Source organism: Thermobia domestica, chromosome 16 (genome assembly GCF_964235325.1).
Source record: "Thermobia domestica chromosome 16, izTheDome1.hap1.1, whole genome shotgun sequence".
NCBI lineage: Eukaryota > Metazoa > Arthropoda > Insecta > Zygentoma > Lepismatidae > Thermobia > Thermobia domestica.
In genome coordinates this window covers 8,298,026-8,317,410 of record NC_137469.1, presented here as the reverse complement: position 1 = coordinate 8,317,410, position 19,385 = coordinate 8,298,026, and the positions used below count along the sequence as shown (strand labels likewise).

Here is a 19,385-nt window from a genome sequence, read left to right as displayed (position 1 = left end):
CATGAGTTTACTATAAACTTTCAAAAATATAGAAATAATAGCTTAAGCAGTGGAGGATCTAGAAGGTAAAAACTGAGAGACAGCCAGAATCCAGACTATGATAGGTATATCATGAGTTTACTATAAACTTTCAAAAATATAGAAATAATAGCTTAAGCAGTGGAGGATCTAGAAGGTAAAAACTGAGAGACAGCCAGAACCCAGACTATGATAGGTATATCATGAGTTTACTATAAACTTTCAAAAATATATAAATAATAGCTTAAGCAGTGGAGGATCTAGAAGGTAAAAACTGAGAGACAGCCAGAATCCAGACTATGATAGGTGTATCATGAGTTTACTATAAACTTTCAAAAATATAGAAATAATAGCTTAAGCAGTGGAGGATCTAGAAGGTAAAAACTGAGAGACAGCCAGAATCAAGACTATGATAGGTATATCATGAGTTTACTATAAACTTTCAAAAATATAGAAATAATAGCTTAAGCAGTGGAGGATCTAGAAGGTAAAAACTGAGAGACAGCCAGAACCCAGACTATGATAGGTATATCATGAGTTTACTATAAACTTTCAAAAATATAGAAATAATAGCTTAAGCAGTGGAGGATCTAGAAGGTAGAAACTGAGAGACAGCCAGAATCCAGACTATTATAGGTATATCATGAGTTTACTATAAACTTTCAAAAATATAGAAATAATAGCTTAAGCAAAGGAGGATCTAGAAGGTAGAAACTGAGAGACAGCCAGAACCCAGACTATGATAGGTATATCATGAGTTTACTATAAACTTTCAAAAATATATAAATAATAGCTTAAGCAAAGGAGGATCTAGAAGGTAGAAACTGAGAGACAGCCAGAACCCAGACTATGATAGGTATATCATGAGTTTACTATAAACTTTCAAAAATATAGAAATAATAGCTTAAGCAAAGGAGGATCTAGAAGGTAGAAACTGAGAGACAGCCAGAATCCAGACTATGATAGGTATATCATGAGTTTACTATAAACTTTCAAAAATATAGAAATAATAGCTTAAGCAGTGGAGGATCTAGAAGGTAGAAACTGAGAGACAGCCAGAACCCAGACTATTATAGGTATATCATGAGTTTACTATAAACTTTCAAAAATATATAAATAATAGCTTAAGCAGTGGAGGATCTAGAAGGTAAAAACTGAGAGACAGCCAGAACCCAGACTATTATAGGTATATCATGAGTTTACTATAAACTTTCAAAAATATATAAATAATAGCTTAAGCAGTGGAGGATCTAGAAGGTAAAAACTGAGAGACAGCCAGAACCCAGACTATGATAGGTATATCATGAGTTTACTATAAACTTTCAAAAATATAGAAATAATAGCTTAAGCAGTGGAGGATCTAGAAGGTAAAAACTGAGAGACAGCCAGAATCCAGACTATGATAGGTATTTCATGAGTTTACTATAAACTTTCAAAAATATATAAATAATAGCTTAAGCAGTGGAGGATCTAGAAGGTAAAAACTGAGAGACAGCCAGAACCCAGACTATGATACGTATATCATGAGTTTACTATAAACTTTCAAAAATATATAAATAATAGCTTAAGCAGTGGAGGATCTAGAAGGTAAAAACTGAGAGACAGCCAGAATCCAGACTATGATAGGTGTATCATGAGTTTACTATAAACTTTCAAAAATATATAAATAATAGCTTAATCAGTGGAGGATCTAGAAGGTAGAAACTGAGAGACAGCCAGAACCCAGACTATGATAGGTATATCATGAGTTTACTATAAACTTTCAAAAATATATAAATAATAGCTTAATCAGTGGAGGATCTAGAAGGTAGAAACTGAGAGACAGCCAGAACCCAGACTATGATAGGTATATCATGAGTTTACTATAAACTTTCAAAAATATAGAAATAATAGCTTAAGCAGTGGAGGATCTAGAAGGTAGAAACTGAGAGACAGCCAGAACCCAGACTATGATAGGTATATCATGAGTTTACTATAAACTTTCAAAAATATATAAATAATAGCTTAAGCAAAGGAGGATCTAGAAGGTAGAAACTGAGAGACAGCCAGAATCCAGACTATTATAGGTATATCATGAGTTTACTATAAACTTTCAAAAATATAGAAATAATAGCTTAAGCAGTGGAGGATCTAGAAGGTAAAAACTGAGAGACAGCCAGAATCCAGACTATGATAGGTATATCATGAGTTTACTATAAACTTTCAAAAATATAGAAATAATAGCTTAAGCAGTGGAGGATCTAGAAGGTAAAAACTGAGAGACAGCCAGAACCCAGACTATGATAGGTATATCATGAGTTTACTATAAACTTTCAAAAATATAGAAATAATAGCTTAAGCAGTGGAGGATCTAGAAGGTAGAAACTGAGAGACAGCCAGAATCCAGACTATTATAGGTATATCATGAGTTTACTATAAACTTTCAAAAATATAGAAATAATAGCTTAAGCAAAGGAGGATCTAGAAGGTAGAAACTGAGAGACAGCCAGAATCCAGACTATGATAGGTATATCATGAGTTTACTATAAACTTTCAAAAATATATAAATAATAGCTTAAGCAAAGGAGGATCTAGAAGGTAGAAACTGAGAGACAGCCAGAACCCAGACTATGATAGGTATATCATGAGTTTACTATAAACTTTCAAAAATATAGAAATAATAGCTTAAGCAGTGGAGGATCTAGAAGGTAAAAACTGAGAGACAGCCAGAACCCAGACTATGATAGGTATATCATGAGTTTACTATAAACTTTCAAAAATATAGAAATAATAGCTTAAGCAGTGGAGGATCTAGAAGGTAGAAACTGAGAGACAGCCAGAATCCAGACTATTATAGGTATATCATGAGTTTACTATAAACTTTCAAAAATATAGAAATAATAGCTTAAGCAAAGGAGGATCTAGAAGGTAGAAACTGAGAGACAGCCAGAATCCAGACTATTATAGGTATATCATGAGTTTACTATAAACTTTCAAAAATATAGAAATAATAGCTTAAGCAAAGGAGGATCTAGAAGGTAGAAACTGAGAGACAGCCAGAATCCAGACTATGATAGGTATATCATGAGTTTACTATAAACTTTCAAAAATATAGAAATAATAGCTTAAGCAGTGGAGGATCTAGAAGGTAAAAACTGAGAGACAGCCAGAACCCAGATTATTATAGGTATATCATGAGTTTACTATAAACTTTCAAAAATATATAAATAATAGCTTAAGCAGTGGAGGATCTAGAAGGTAAAAAGTGAGAGACAGCCAGAACCCAGACTATGATAGGTATATCATGAGTTTACTATAAACTTTCAAAAATATATAAATAATAGCTTAAGCAGTGGAGGATCTAGAAGGTAAAAACTGAGAGACAGCCAGAATCCAGACTATGATAGGTATATCATGAGTTTACTATAAACTTTCAAAAATATAGAAATAATAGCTTAAGCAGTGGAGGATCTAGAAGGTAAAAACTGAGAGACAGCCAGAACCCAGACTATGATAGGTATATCATGAGTTTACTATAAACTTTCAAAAATATATAAATAATAGCTTAAGCAGTGGAGGATCTAGAAGGTAAAAACTGAGAGACAGCCAGAATCCAGACTATGATAGGTGTATCATGAGTTTACTATAAACTTTCAAAAATATAGAAATAATAGCTTAAGCAGTGGAGGATCTAGAAGGTAAAAACTGAGAGACAGCCAGAACCCAGACTATGATAGGTATATCATGAGTTTACTATAAACTTTCAAAAATATAGAAATAATAGCTTAAGCAGTGGAGGATCTAGAAGGTAAAAACTGAGAGACAGCCAGAACCCAGACTATGATAGGTATATCATGAGTTTACTATAAACTTTCAAAAATATATAAATAATAGCTTAAGCAAAGGAGGATCTAGAAGGTAGAAACTGAGAGACAGCCAGAACCCAGACTATGATAGGTATATCATGAGTTTACTATAAACTTTCAAAAATATATAAATAATAGCTTAATCAGTGGAGGATGTAGAAGGTATAAACTGAGAGACAGCCAGAACCCAGACTATGATAGGTATATCATGAGTTTACTATAAACTTTCAAGAATATATAAATAATAGCTTAAGCAGTGGAGGATCTAGAAGGTAAAAACTGAGAGACAGCCAGAATCCAGACTATGATAGGTATATCATGAGTTTACTATAAACTTTCAAAAATATAGAAATAATAGCTTAAGCAGTGGAGGATCTAGAAGGTAAAAACTGAGAGACAGCCAGAACCCAGACTATGATAGGTATATCATGAGTTTACTATAAACTTTCAAAAATATAGAAATAATAGCTTAAGCAGTGGAGGATCTAGAAGGTAGAAACTGACAGACAGCCAGAATCCAGACTATTATAGGTATATCATGAGTTTACTATAAACTTTCAAAAATATAGAAATAATAGCTTAAGCAGTGGAGGATCTAGAAGGTAGAAACTGAGAGACAGCCAGAATCCAGACTATTATAGGTATATCATGAGTTTACTATAAACTTTCAAAAATATAGAAATAATAGCTTAAGCAAAGGACGATCTAGAAGGTAGAAACTGAGAGACAGCCAGAATCCAGACTATGATAGGTATATCATGAGTTTACTATAAACTTTCAAAAATATAGAAATAATAGCTTAAGCAGTGGAGGATCTAGAAGGTAAAAACTGAGAGACAGCCAGAACCCAGACTATTATAGGTATATCATGAGTTTACTGTAAACTTTCAAAAATATAGAAATAGCTTAAGCAGTGAAGGATCTAGAAGGTAAAAACTGAGAGACAGCCAGAACCCAGACTATGATAGGTATATCATGAGTTTACTATAAACTTTCAAAAATATATAAATAATAGCTTAAGCAGTGGAGGATCTAGAAGGTAAAAACTGAGAGACAGCCAGAATCCAGACTATGATAGGTATATCATGAGTTTACTATAAACTTTCAAAAATATAGAAATAATAGCTTAAGCAGTGGAGGATCTAGAAGGTAAAAACTGAGAGACAGCCAGAACCCAGACTATGATAGGTATATCATGAGTTTACTATAAACTTTCAAAAATATAGAAATAATAGCTTAAGCAGTGGAGGATCTAGAAGGTAAAAACTGAGAGACAGCCAGAATCCAGACTATGATAGGTGTATCATGAGTTTACTATAAACTTTCAAAAATATAGAAATAATAGCTTAAGCAGTGGAGGATCTAGAAGGTAAAAACTGAGAGACAGCCAGAACCCAGACTATGATAGGTATATCATGAGTTTACTATAAACTTTCAAAAATATAGAAATAATAGCTTAAGCAGTGGAGGATCTAGAAGGTATAAACTGAGAGACAGCCAGAACCCAGACTATGATAGGTATATCATGAGTTTACTATAAACTTTCAAAAATATATAAATAATAGCTTAAGCAGTGGAGGATCTAGAAGGTAAAAACTGAGAGACAGCCAGAACCCAGACTATGATAGGTATATCATGAGTTTACTATAAACTTTCAAAAATATAGAAATAATAGCTTAAGCAGTGGAGGATCTAGAAGGTAGAAACTGAGAGACAGCCAGAATACAGACTATTATAGGTATATCATGAGTTTACTATAAACTTTCAAAAATATAGAAATAATAGCTTAAGCAAAGGAGGATCTAGAAGGTAGAAACTGAGAGACAGCCAGAATCCAGACTATTATAGGTATATCATGAGTTTACTATAAACTTTCAAAAATATAGAAATAATAGCTTAAGCAAAGGAGGATCTAGAAGGTAGAAACTGAGAGACAGCCAGAATCCAGACTATTATAGGTATATCATGAGTTTACTATAAACTTTCAAAAATATATAAATAATAGCTTAAGCAGTGGAGGATCTAGAAGGTAAAAACTGAGAGACAGCCAGAACCCAGACTATGATAGGTATATCATGAGTTTACTATAAACTTTCAAAAATATAGAAATAATAGCTTAAGCAGTGGAGGATCTAGAAGGTAAAAACTGAGAGACAGCCAGAATCCAGACTATGATAGGTATATCATGAGTTTACTATAAACTTTCAAAAATATAGAAATAATAGCTTAAGCAGTGGAGGATCTAGAAGGTAAAAACTGAGAGACAGCCAGAACCCAGACTATGATAGGTATATCATGAGTTTACTATAAACTTTCAAAAATATATAAATAATAGCTTAAGCAGTGGAGGATCTAGAAGGTAAAAACTGAGAGACAGCCAGAATCCAGACTATGATAGGTGTATCATGAGTTTACTATAAACTTTCAAAAATATAGAAATAATAGCTTAAGCAGTGGAGGATCTAGAAGGTAAAAACTGAGAGACAGCCAGAATCAAGACTATGATAGGTATATCATGAGTTTACTATAAACTTTCAAAAATATAGAAATAATAGCTTAAGCAGTGGAGGATCTAGAAGGTAAAAACTGAGAGACAGCCAGAACCCAGACTATGATAGGTATATCATGAGTTTACTATAAACTTTCAAAAATATAGAAATAATAGCTTAAGCAGTGGAGGATCTAGAAGGTAGAAACTGAGAGACAGCCAGAATCCAGACTATTATAGGTATATCATGAGTTTACTATAAACTTTCAAAAATATAGAAATAATAGCTTAAGCAAAGGAGGATCTAGAAGGTAGAAACTGAGAGACAGCCAGAACCCAGACTATGATAGGTATATCATGAGTTTACTATAAACTTTCAAAAATATATAAATAATAGCTTAAGCAAAGGAGGATCTAGAAGGTAGAAACTGAGAGACAGCCAGAACCCAGACTATGATAGGTATATCATGAGTTTACTATAAACTTTCAAAAATATAGAAATAATAGCTTAAGCAAAGGAGGATCTAGAAGGTAGAAACTGAGAGACAGCCAGAATCCAGACTATGATAGGTATATCATGAGTTTACTATAAACTTTCAAAAATATAGAAATAATAGCTTAAGCAGTGGAGGATCTAGAAGGTAGAAACTGAGAGACAGCCAGAACCCAGACTATTATAGGTATATCATGAGTTTACTATAAACTTTCAAAAATATATAAATAATAGCTTAAGCAGTGGAGGATCTAGAAGGTAAAAACTGAGAGACAGCCAGAACCCAGACTATTATAGGTATATCATGAGTTTACTATAAACTTTCAAAAATATATAAATAATAGCTTAAGCAGTGGAGGATCTAGAAGGTAAAAACTGAGAGACAGCCAGAACCCAGACTATGATAGGTATATCATGAGTTTACTATAAACTTTCAAAAATATAGAAATAATAGCTTAAGCAGTGGAGGATCTAGAAGGTAAAAACTGAGAGACAGCCAGAATCCAGACTATGATAGGTATTTCATGAGTTTACTATAAACTTTCAAAAATATATAAATAATAGCTTAAGCAGTGGAGGATCTAGAAGGTAAAAACTGAGAGACAGCCAGAACCCAGACTATGATACGTATATCATGAGTTTACTATAAACTTTCAAAAATATATAAATAATAGCTTAAGCAGTGGAGGATCTAGAAGGTAAAAACTGAGAGACAGCCAGAATCCAGACTATGATAGGTGTATCATGAGTTTACTATAAACTTTCAAAAATATATAAATAATAGCTTAATCAGTGGAGGATCTAGAAGGTAGAAACTGAGAGACAGCCAGAACCCAGACTATGATAGGTATATCATGAGTTTACTATAAACTTTCAAAAATATATAAATAATAGCTTAATCAGTGGAGGATCTAGAAGGTAGAAACTGAGAGACAGCCAGAACCCAGACTATGATAGGTATATCATGAGTTTACTATAAACTTTCAAAAATATAGAAATAATAGCTTAAGCAGTGGAGGATCTAGAAGGTAGAAACTGAGAGACAGCCAGAACCCAGACTATGATAGGTATATCATGAGTTTACTATAAACTTTCAAAAATATATAAATAATAGCTTAAGCAAAGGAGGATCTAGAAGGTAGAAACTGAGAGACAGCCAGAATCCAGACTATTATAGGTATATCATGAGTTTACTATAAACTTTCAAAAATATAGAAATAATAGCTTAAGCAGTGGAGGATCTAGAAGGTAAAAACTGAGAGACAGCCAGAATCCAGACTATGATAGGTATATCATGAGTTTACTATAAACTTTCAAAAATATAGAAATAATAGCTTAAGCAGTGGAGGATCTAGAAGGTAAAAACTGAGAGACAGCCAGAACCCAGACTATGATAGGTATATCATGAGTTTACTATAAACTTTCAAAAATATAGAAATAATAGCTTAAGCAGTGGAGGATCTAGAAGGTAGAAACTGAGAGACAGCCAGAATCCAGACTATTATAGGTATATCATGAGTTTACTATAAACTTTCAAAAATATAGAAATAATAGCTTAAGCAAAGGAGGATCTAGAAGGTAGAAACTGAGAGACAGCCAGAATCCAGACTATGATAGGTATATCATGAGTTTACTATAAACTTTCAAAAATATATAAATAATAGCTTAAGCAAAGGAGGATCTAGAAGGTAGAAACTGAGAGACAGCCAGAACCCAGACTATGATAGGTATATCATGAGTTTACTATAAACTTTCAAAAATATATAAATAATAGCTTAAGCAGTGGAGGATCTAGAAGGTAAAAACTGAGAGACAGCCAGAACCCAGACTATGATAGGTATATCATGAGTTTACTATAAACTTTCAAAAATATAGAAATAATAGCTTAAGCAGTGGAGGATCTAGAAGGTAGAAACTGAGAGACAGCCAGAATCCAGACTATTATAGGTATATCATGAGTTTACTATAAACTTTCAAAAATATAGAAATAATAGCTTAAGCAAAGGAGGATCTAGAAGGTAGAAACTGAGAGACAGCCAGAATCCAGACTATTATAGGTATATCATGAGTTTACTATAAACTTTCAAAAATATAGAAATAATAGCTTAAGCAAAGGAGGATCTAGAAGGTAGAAACTGAGAGACAGCCAGAATCCAGACTATGATAGGTATATCATGAGTTTACAATAAACTTTCAAAAATATATAAATAATAGCTTAAGCAGTGGAGGATCTAGAAGGTAAAAACTGAGAGACAGCCAGAACCCAGATTATTATAGGTATATCATGAGTTTACTATAAACTTTCAAAAATATATAAATAATAGCTTAAGCAGTGGAGGATCTAGAAGGTAAAAAGTGAGAGACAGCCAGAACCCAGACTATGATAGGTATATCATGAGTTTACTATAAACTTTCAAAAATATATAAATAATAGCTTAAGCAGTGGAGGATCTAGAAGGTAAAAACTGAGAGACAGCCAGAATCCAGACTATGATAGGTATATCATGAGTTTACTATAAACTTTCAAAAATATAGAAATAATAGCTTAAGCAGTGGAGGATCTAGAAGGTAAAAACTGAGAGACAGCCAGAACCCAGACTATGATAGGTATATCATGAGTTTACTATAAACTTTCAAAAATATATAAATAATAGCTTAAGCAGTGGAGGATCTAGAAGGTAAAAACTGAGAGACAGCCAGAATCCAGACTATGATAGGTGTATCATGAGTTTACTATAAACTTTCAAAAATATAGAAATAATAGCTTAAGCAGTGGAGGATCTAGAAGGTAAAAACTGAGAGACAGCCAGAACCCAGACTATGATAGGTATATCATGAGTTTACTATAAACTTTCAAAAATATAGAAATAATAGCTTAAGCAGTGGAGGATCTAGAAGGTAAAAACTGAGAGACAGCCAGAACCCAGACTATGATAGGTATATCATGAGTTTACTATAAACTTTCAAAAATATATAAATAATAGCTTAAGCAAAGGAGGATCTAGAAGGTAGAAACTGAGAGACAGCCAGAACCCAGACTATGATAGGTATATCATGAGTTTACTATAAACTTTCAAAAATATATAAATAATAGCTTAATCAGTGGAGGATGTAGAAGGTATAAACTGAGAGACAGCCAGAACCCAGACTATGATAGGTATATCATGAGTTTACTATAAACTTTCAAGAATATATAAATAATAGCTTAAGCAGTGGAGGATCTAGAAGGTAAAAACTGAGAGACAGCCAGAATCCAGACTATGATAGGTATATCATGAGTTTACTATAAACTTTCAAAAATATAGAAATAATAGCTTAAGCAGTGGAGGATCTAGAAGGTAAAAACTGAGAGACAGCCAGAACCCAGACTATGATAGGTATATCATGAGTTTACTATAAACTTTCAAAAATATAGAAATAATAGCTTAAGCAGTGGAGGATCTAGAAGGTAGAAACTGACAGACAGCCAGAATCCAGACTATTATAGGTATATCATGAGTTTACTATAAACTTTCAAAAATATAGAAATAATAGCTTAAGCAGTGGAGGATCTAGAAGGTAGAAACTGAGAGACAGCCAGAATCCAGACTATTATAGGTATATCATGAGTTTACTATAAACTTTCAAAAATATAGAAATAATAGCTTAAGCAAAGGACGATCTAGAAGGTAGAAACTGAGAGACAGCCAGAATCCAGACTATGATAGGTATATCATGAGTTTACTATAAACTTTCAAAAATATAGAAATAATAGCTTAAGCAGTGGAGGATCTAGAAGGTAAAAACTGAGAGACAGCCAGAACCCAGACTATTATAGGTATATCATGAGTTTACTGTAAACTTTCAAAAATATAGAAATAGCTTAAGCAGTGAAGGATCTAGAAGGTAAAAACTGAGAGACAGCCAGAACCCAGACTATGATAGGTATATCATGAGTTTACTATAAACTTTCAAAAATATATAAATAATAGCTTAAGCAGTGGAGGATCTAGAAGGTAAAAACTGAGAGACAGCCAGAATCCAGACTATGATAGGTATATCATGAGTTTACTATAAACTTTCAAAAATATAGAAATAATAGCTTAAGCAGTGGAGGATCTAGAAGGTAAAAACTGAGAGACAGCCAGAACCCAGACTATGATAGGTATATCATGAGTTTACTATAAACTTTCAAAAATATAGAAATAATAGCTTAAGCAGTGGAGGATCTAGAAGGTAAAAACTGAGAGACAGCCAGAATCCAGACTATGATAGGTGTATCATGAGTTTACTATAAACTTTCAAAAATATAGAAATAATAGCTTAAGCAGTGGAGGATCTAGAAGGTAAAAACTGAGAGACAGCCAGAACCCAGACTATGATAGGTATATCATGAGTTTACTATAAACTTTCAAAAATATAGAAATAATAGCTTAAGCAGTGGAGGATCTAGAAGGTATAAACTGAGAGACAGCCAGAACCCAGACTATGATAGGTATATCATGAGTTTACTATAAACTTTCAAAAATATATAAATAATAGCTTAAGCAGTGGAGGATCTAGAAGGTAAAAACTGAGAGACAGCCAGAACCCAGACTATGATAGGTATATCATGAGTTTACTATAAACTTTCAAAAATATAGAAATAATAGCTTAAGCAGTGGAGGATCTAGAAGGTAGAAACTGAGAGACAGCCAGAATACAGACTATTATAGGTATATCATGAGTTTACTATAAACTTTCAAAAATATAGAAATAATAGCTTAAGCAAAGGAGGATCTAGAAGGTAGAAACTGAGAGACAGCCAGAATCCAGACTATTATAGGTATATCATGAGTTTACTATAAACTTTCAAAAATATAGAAATAATAGCTTAAGCAAAGGAGGATCTAGAAGGTAGAAACTGAGAGACAGCCAGAATCCAGACTATGATAGGTATATCATGAGTTTACTATAAACTTTCAAAAATATAGAAATAATAGCTTAAGCAAAGGAGGATCTAGAAGGTAGAAACTGAGAGACAGCCAGAACCCAGACTATGATAGGTATATCATGAGTTTACTATAAACTTTCAAAAATATAGAAATAATAGCTTAAGCAAAGGAGGATCTAGAAGGTAGAAACTGAGAGACAGCCAGAATCCAGACTATTATAGGTATATCATGAGTTTACTATAAACTTTCAAAAATATAGAAATAATAGCTTAAGCAGTGGAGGATCTAGAAGGTAAAAACTGAGAGACAGCCAGAACCCAGACTATGATAGGTATATCATGAGTTTACTATAAACTTTCAAAAATATAGAAATAATAGCTTAAGCAGTGGAGGATCTAGAAGGTAAAAACTGAGAGACAGCCAGAATCCAGACTATGATAGGTATATCATGAGTTTACTATAAACTTTCAAAAATATAGAAATAATAGCTTAAGCAGTGGAGGATCTAGAAGGTAAAAACTGAGAGACAGCCAGAACCCAGACTATGATAGGTATATCATGAGTTTACTATAAACTTTCAAAAATATATAAATAATAGCTTAAGCAGTGGAGGATCTAGAAGGTAAAAACTGAGAGACAGCCAGAATCCAGACTATGATAGGTGTATCATGAGTTTACTATAAACTTTCAAAAATATAGAAATAATAGCTTAAGCAGTGGAGGATCTAGAAGGTAAAAACTGAGAGACAGCCAGAACCCAGACTATGACAGGTATATCATGAGTTTACTATAAACTTTCAAAAATATAGAAATAATAGCTTAAGCAGTGGAGGATCTAGAAGGTAAAAACTGAGAGACAGCCAGAACCCAGACTATGATAGGTATATCATGAGTTTACTATAAACTTTCAAAAATATATAAATAATAGCTTAAGCAAAGGAGGATCTAGAAGGTAGAAACTGAGAGACAGCCAGAACCCAGACTATGATAGGTATATCATGAGTTTACTATAAACTTTCAAAAAAAAAATAAATAATAGCTTAATCAGTGGAGGATGTAGAAGGTATAAACTGAGAGACAGCCAGAACCCAGACTATGATAGGAATATCATGAGTTTACTATAAACTTTCAAAAATATATAAATAATAGCTTAAGCAGTGGAGGATCTAGAAGGTAAAAACTGAGAGACAGCCAGAATCCAGACTATGATAGGTATATCATGAGTTTACTATAAACTTTCAAAAATATAGAAATAATAGCTTAAGCAGTGGAGGATCTAGAAGGTAAAAACTGAGAGACAGCCAGAACCCAGACTATGATAGGTATATCATGAGTTTACTATAAACTTTCAAAAATATAGAAATAATAGCTTAAGCAGTGGAGGATCTAGAAGGTAGAAACTGAGAGACAGCCAGAATCCAGACTATTATAGGTATATCATGAGTTTACTATAAACTTTCAAAAATATAGAAATAATAGCTTAAGCAAAGGAGGATCTAGAAGGTAGAAACTGAGAGACAGCCAGAATCCAGACTATTATAGGTATATCATGAGTTTACTATAAACTTTCAAAAATATAGAAATAATAGCTTAAGCAGTGGAGGATCTAGAAGGTAGAAACTGAGAGACAGCCAGAATCCAGACTATTATAGGTATATCATGAGTTTACTATAAACTTTCAAAAATATAGAAATAATAGCTTAAGCAAAGGAGGATCTAGAAGGTAGAAACTGAGAGACAGCCAGAACCCAGACTATGATAGGTATATCATGAGTTTACTATAAACTTTCAAAAATATAGAAATAATAGCTTAAGCAAAGGAGGATCTAGAAGGTAGAAACTGAGAGACAGCCAGAATCCAGACTATTATAGGTATATCATGAGTTTACTATAAACTTTCAAGAATATAGAAATAATAGCTTAAGCAGTGGAGGATCTAGAAGGTAAAAACTGAGAGACAGCCAGAACCCAGACTATGATAGGTATATCATGAGTTTACTATAAACTTTCAAAAATATTGAAATAATAGCTTAAGCAAAGGAGGATCTAGAAGGTAGAAACTGAGAGACAGCCAGAACCCAGACTATGATAGGTATATCATGAGTTTACTATAAACTTTCAAAAATATATAAATAATAGCTTAAGCAAAGGAGGATCTAGAAGGTAGAAACTGAGAGACAGCCAGAATCCAGACTATGATAGGTATATCATGAGTTTACTATAAACTTTCAAAAATATATAAATAATAGCTTAAGCAAAGGAGGATCTAGAAGGTAGAAACTGAGAGACAGCCAGAATCCAGACTATGATAGGTATATCATGAGTTTACTATAAACTTTCAAAAATATATAAATAATAGCTTAAGCAGTGGAGGATCTAGAAGGTAAAAACTGAGAGACAGCCAGAATCCAGACTATGATAGGTATATCATGAGTTTACTATAAACTTTCAAAAATATATAAATAATAGCTTAAGCAGAGGATCTAGAAGGTAGAAACTGAGAGACAGCCAGAATCCAGACTATGATAGGTATATCATGAGTTTACTATAAACTTTCAAAAATATATAAATAATAGCTTAAGCAAAGGAGGATCTAGAAGGTAAAAACTGAGAGACAGCCAGAATCCAGACTATGATAGGTATATCATGAGTTCACTATAAACTTTCAAAAATATAGAAATAATAGCTTAAGCAGTGGAGGATCTAGAAGGTAGAAACTGAGAGACAGCCAGAACCCAGACTATGATAGGTATATCATGAGTTTACTATAAACTTTCAAAAATATATAAATAATAGCTTAAGCAAAGGAGGATCTAGAAGGTAGAAACTGAGAGACAGCCAGAACCCAGACTATGATAGGTATATCATGAGTTTACTATAAACTTTCAAAAATATATAAATAATAGCTTAATCGGTGGAGGATGTAGAAGGTAGAAACTGAGAGACAGCCAGAACCCAGACTATGATAGGTATATCATGAGTTTACTATAAACTTTCAAAAATATATAAATAATAGCTTAAGCAGTGGAGGATCTAGAAGGTAGAAACTGAGAGACAGCCAGAACCCAGACTATGATAGGTATATCATGAGTTTACTATAAACTTTCAAAAATATAGAAATAATAGCTTAAGCAGTGGAGGATCTAGAAGGTAGAAACTGAGAGACAGCCAGAATACAGACTATGATAGGTATATCATGAGTTTACTATAAACTTTCAAAAATATATAAATAATAGCTTAATCGGTGGAGGATGTAGAAGGTAGAAACTGAGAGACAGCCAGAACCCAGACTATGATAAGTATATCATGAGTTTACTATAAACTTTCAAAAATATAGAAATAATAGCTTAAGCAGTGGAGGATCTAGAAGGTAGAAACTGAGAGACAGCCAGAACCCAGACTATTATAGGTATATCATGAGTTTACTATAAACTTTCAAAAATACATATAAATAATAGCTTCAATTGCTATTATTTATATAAATAATAGCTTGTTACTTAAAAATCTGGGGGGCCCTAGGCGCTAGATGCGCCACTGCCTCTGGTGCATTTACTCTCGTTGTTAAAAAAAAAACGCCTTAAAACGGAGGACACATCGCGTATCTGACCGGTTGCCCAGCGGCCAATCCAGCTATGTGTATGACTACCTATAACTCCATTAAACACGCACCATCTGACAGATCATAGCACTTAATGTGCTGTAGCATGCAAAAATTTGAATTTAACCTTTAACCATACTTTCAATTCTTAATAAATTTGAAGGTTTTCTTAGAAATAATAGAAAATTTATGATCAAAGGAAATAAAAGAAAATGAAATGAAATGAAATCTTTAAGTTTAACGTAGCACGATTATGCCGGTTAGGCTAAAGGAGACGGTGATAATGAGAAATGAGTAAAATGGTGGAATGAAGAAAGTGGGAGGAAACGGCAGAACCCTGAGAAAATCCACGAGTACGGTGTTTGTCCACCACAAAGTCCACATGGCGCGAACTGGGATCGAACCAGGGACCCCAAGCACCGGAGGAACGCTCTACCACTGAGCCACCCGGAAATGAAACAAAACTCAAGTTACTTTAACTAAATAATACGACTTACAGTGGCAATCTCAGATAAATTATTTTGAGAGCCGCTGTTGCTCTTATCGTCGATCGATCCAAGGAAGAAAATCAAATAATTGACCTAACTCATGTATTAACACATGTGTACTGCAATAAACACATCTGCACTCAAAGGCTGATCATATCATTTATTTAAGAAAAATATGCCACATCATTCCTACACCTCATTATTACTTACCTTATTATCACAGGCTTCATTCAGAATTTCTATCGCCGCTAACGAAACTGCTTTACTTTTGTCGTATAACTGTGATACTAACAACTCCATTCCCCACTTGTGAAAATTCGGGAACTTCGCTCGCACCAGGACACGTAGAAACTGCGTAGCATACAAACGGGAAGATTCAGTTGGTGCTGTTAAGGCTTTGCCTAAAATATTCCTACATTAAAAACGAAAAGAAAACAATGTTTTATGCATAGACGGCACACAAAATTAGTAAAGTTTATCCTTAAAACAGGTTTAGCATTTCATTCGTTAACATTTTAATCTTATTTCACAGTATTTTCAATGTATTTACGCATGGTTCCTTTTACAAATACACTTTATTCATTTATTTTATAGTTTCTTCTAGAAATAATTGCTATATGCAATACAATCTTACACACACTAAAACAAAGAACAATTGAGGCGTTCCGGGCAGTAAAGGTCAATTCAGCAAAGGTTTGCTTCCTGAAAACGAACTCTGAACGGTCAAAATATTAGTTAATTTATTCTGAAACTATATTTTCCAAGAGAAACAGGAATGCGTTATACATACAGACACGAAAACTATGGGCCATAGAGCAGTTTAGTGTTGCTATTTGAACGTCTCAAATGTATATCACTGTATATTGCAAGCAAGCAGTGATTATATTTAGAAGGATATATATATATCAAAATTTCCCTGACATAGGGTAACTCTGTTATTATCAGAGTTACAACAAAATGTAAGAGGGAAATCTGTCTCCAAATATAATAATTTCAATCTAAAATGAAGAATTTTTTAAATCGTACGAGTCGTTTGGGCTCTACACTCTTTATGCACAAAATGTCAAATGAAAATGCAACGTTGTTATTTACCGGGAGGTGAATAAATTCTGTAAGAGTATGGTGAACGGGGTTGTGTTTGAAATGGGGTCTGGTCATCGACACAGCGTAAAAGACAGTATCTTCATTCGCTTATGTTGTGGGTCCAGTTAAATGGCAACGTTGCATTTTCATGTAACAAATGGTACATAAGGAGTGTACAGACCAAACGGCTCGTCCGATTTAAAAAATTCCTTCACTTTAGGCTGAAAATATAATAACTGGAGACGGTTTCCCCTCTTACATTTGTTGTAACTCTGATAATACAACTACCCTCTGTCAGGGGACTTCTGAGACACCGTGTTCATAAAAAGCTTAGTATTCACTGCAGACCAAAATATTCCTCTAAGAAGCGCTTTCAGCAATTATGATTTTTATCATCAACTTAGCAATTTGAAAAAGTAGATTTAAACACGTAAAAGAAACGGATGACAGAAAACAAGGTTAAAAAGGAATAAAAAATATAGGAAGTGAGGAAACTTCTTGTCAAACAAAAATTAACACATATTGTTCAATGTTTACTGCTCTTGTTCACTGTTTTAGTGTTTCTTTCCAACCTTCTGAAATATTCATAAAGAGAGATCTGCACTTAATTTAGACAGAGACTACATAAATACCTAGGTAGAATACTTTTTATGACGCATTTCCGTATAATGATGATACAATTCCTTCCAAACGTGGCCTTGTCAGTAAGCAATACTGATGCCTGAAACACCATCAAGTAGTGGTCTGTTGAATGAACTATTGGCAGAATGCTTTACGTGGTTGGAAATCTGCTTGTCTGTCTGTCCTCGTATTCTTTGCAGGTGGTATGGGTACAAAGAATTTTCACGTAACGCAGGCCACAATGTTATGTCACTAACACCATTTCAGGACTAAGTTCCTTCGGACTCGTTCTGGGTCATTGTCCACAGCTTCTAACATACGTTTGTCCATAACAGGTGTTCGTACACAATGGAGTCGACCAGCATCCACATGGGCAGGTAGTACGGTTCCCGTTTCACACATGCGCCGATGAATTGCTGCAAACAACCTGTATGATGTTTGATGTCTGATCTGCACGACCGTTACATGAATAGCATGTCAACTTGTTCGCGGTTTGCATAACGCGACATGTTTTAGTCAAGCATTGCCACCTGTTCTATTCAGCACTTGCAGCACAATAACCGCACTCGTGTACTGTAGCGTCTTGAACACAAGCCCTACCAGTGTATGTAAACCGAGCAACTATGTATTCAACACCAGCGCCACCTCTAAATTTTCATAAACCGCCAACTCTAAGCTCATTGATTTTCGATAAGTATCGCTTCGACCTTACTGTTTTCACACTTTCGGCACTCGCTACTTCTGCCAATATGCCCACTATGTTATATGTTCATAGGATTTTTTTTCTTACCTCAGAGTAGAGACCTGCACGGGGCGACTCTGTTATTTCTTGGGGCCGGACCGGGCTTGGACGGGCCAACACTGATTTCTCTTCAGGTCGGACCGGGCTGGGGCCGATTAATTGCAATTCTTTAATAATTATTGACTTTCGTTAAACGATAATTAGAATAAAGGCAAACGTTGAAGAAGTGTGCCAGTGAAAAATGTTACAAAATGAAACTTTTAAAATTTATCAAGCCCGGCCCGGGCCAAGAATCTTAGAAAACTTATCGTGCCGAACCGGGCTCGGGCCGAAAATCTCCAAAACTTTTCGGGCTGGATTGGGCTCAGGCCAAAATATTCGGCCCGTGCAGGTCTCTACCTCAGTGTCAAGATTCACCCTCGGACGTTTGATACATTAAGTTAGACTATGTATAACAGCAAGCCAATGTTTCCGTATTTGTACTTCGCTCGTCTCTCATCTTCAAAACTGTCGTGTGTATCCTACGGCTAATCGACCAGTTCTTTCCAATTGTTTCATGAGAAATGTTACACAATTGTCTCGTTTTCAGCGCTAAGGCTATAGTTGACGGGATGTGCTGCTTCAAGTAAATTTCTAATTACTACTCCGGATACTTTTCGAGGATTTAGCACTCCCAACGGAAACTGAATAGCGAACCACGCACACAGAAAGAGGGCGCAATAACCACTTGGCCACAAAGGTGCACATAAAAATATAAATAAATACTACTTACCTGCAGGTTCCATCCAAACAATAATCAAGGCTCGAAACAGCCAATTTCACATAACAATCATGGTTTGTGGTCACTACTATATCCAACAACCTAAAATAGAAAGAAAATTGTTTCATATTTTGAGATTAGTGGAGAAAGAACGCAGAACTCTTGTATTTTTTTAAAATCTTAATTATTATTATTTGATCCCATATTTCAAAATACATAATAACTGGAATTCAACTATTATTTTAATCGACAATGCTTGAAATGCGGAAATAAAACGGAAGGTGTTTGAACATTATGTGGTTGCCCATGGAGACAATGAGCAGTTAAGAATTACGA

The 19,385-nt window shown here is 34.0% G+C and overlaps 1 protein-coding gene across 1 annotated transcript in view; it reads right to left on the bottom strand.

The window, feature by feature from the left end:
- rictor (rapamycin-insensitive companion of Tor) overlaps positions 1-19,385 on the bottom strand; it is a 219,451-nt gene that overhangs the window by 135,437 nt on the left and 64,629 nt on the right. The window contains exons 14-15 of the mRNA XM_081742104.1: positions 19,062-19,151; positions 16,054-16,255 (exon numbers count right to left, since the gene is read on the bottom strand). Of these exons, the coding sequence (XP_081598230.1) occupies positions 16,054-16,255; positions 19,062-19,151 (292 nt within the window). The remainder of the gene's footprint in view (positions 1-16,053; positions 16,256-19,061; positions 19,152-19,385) is intronic.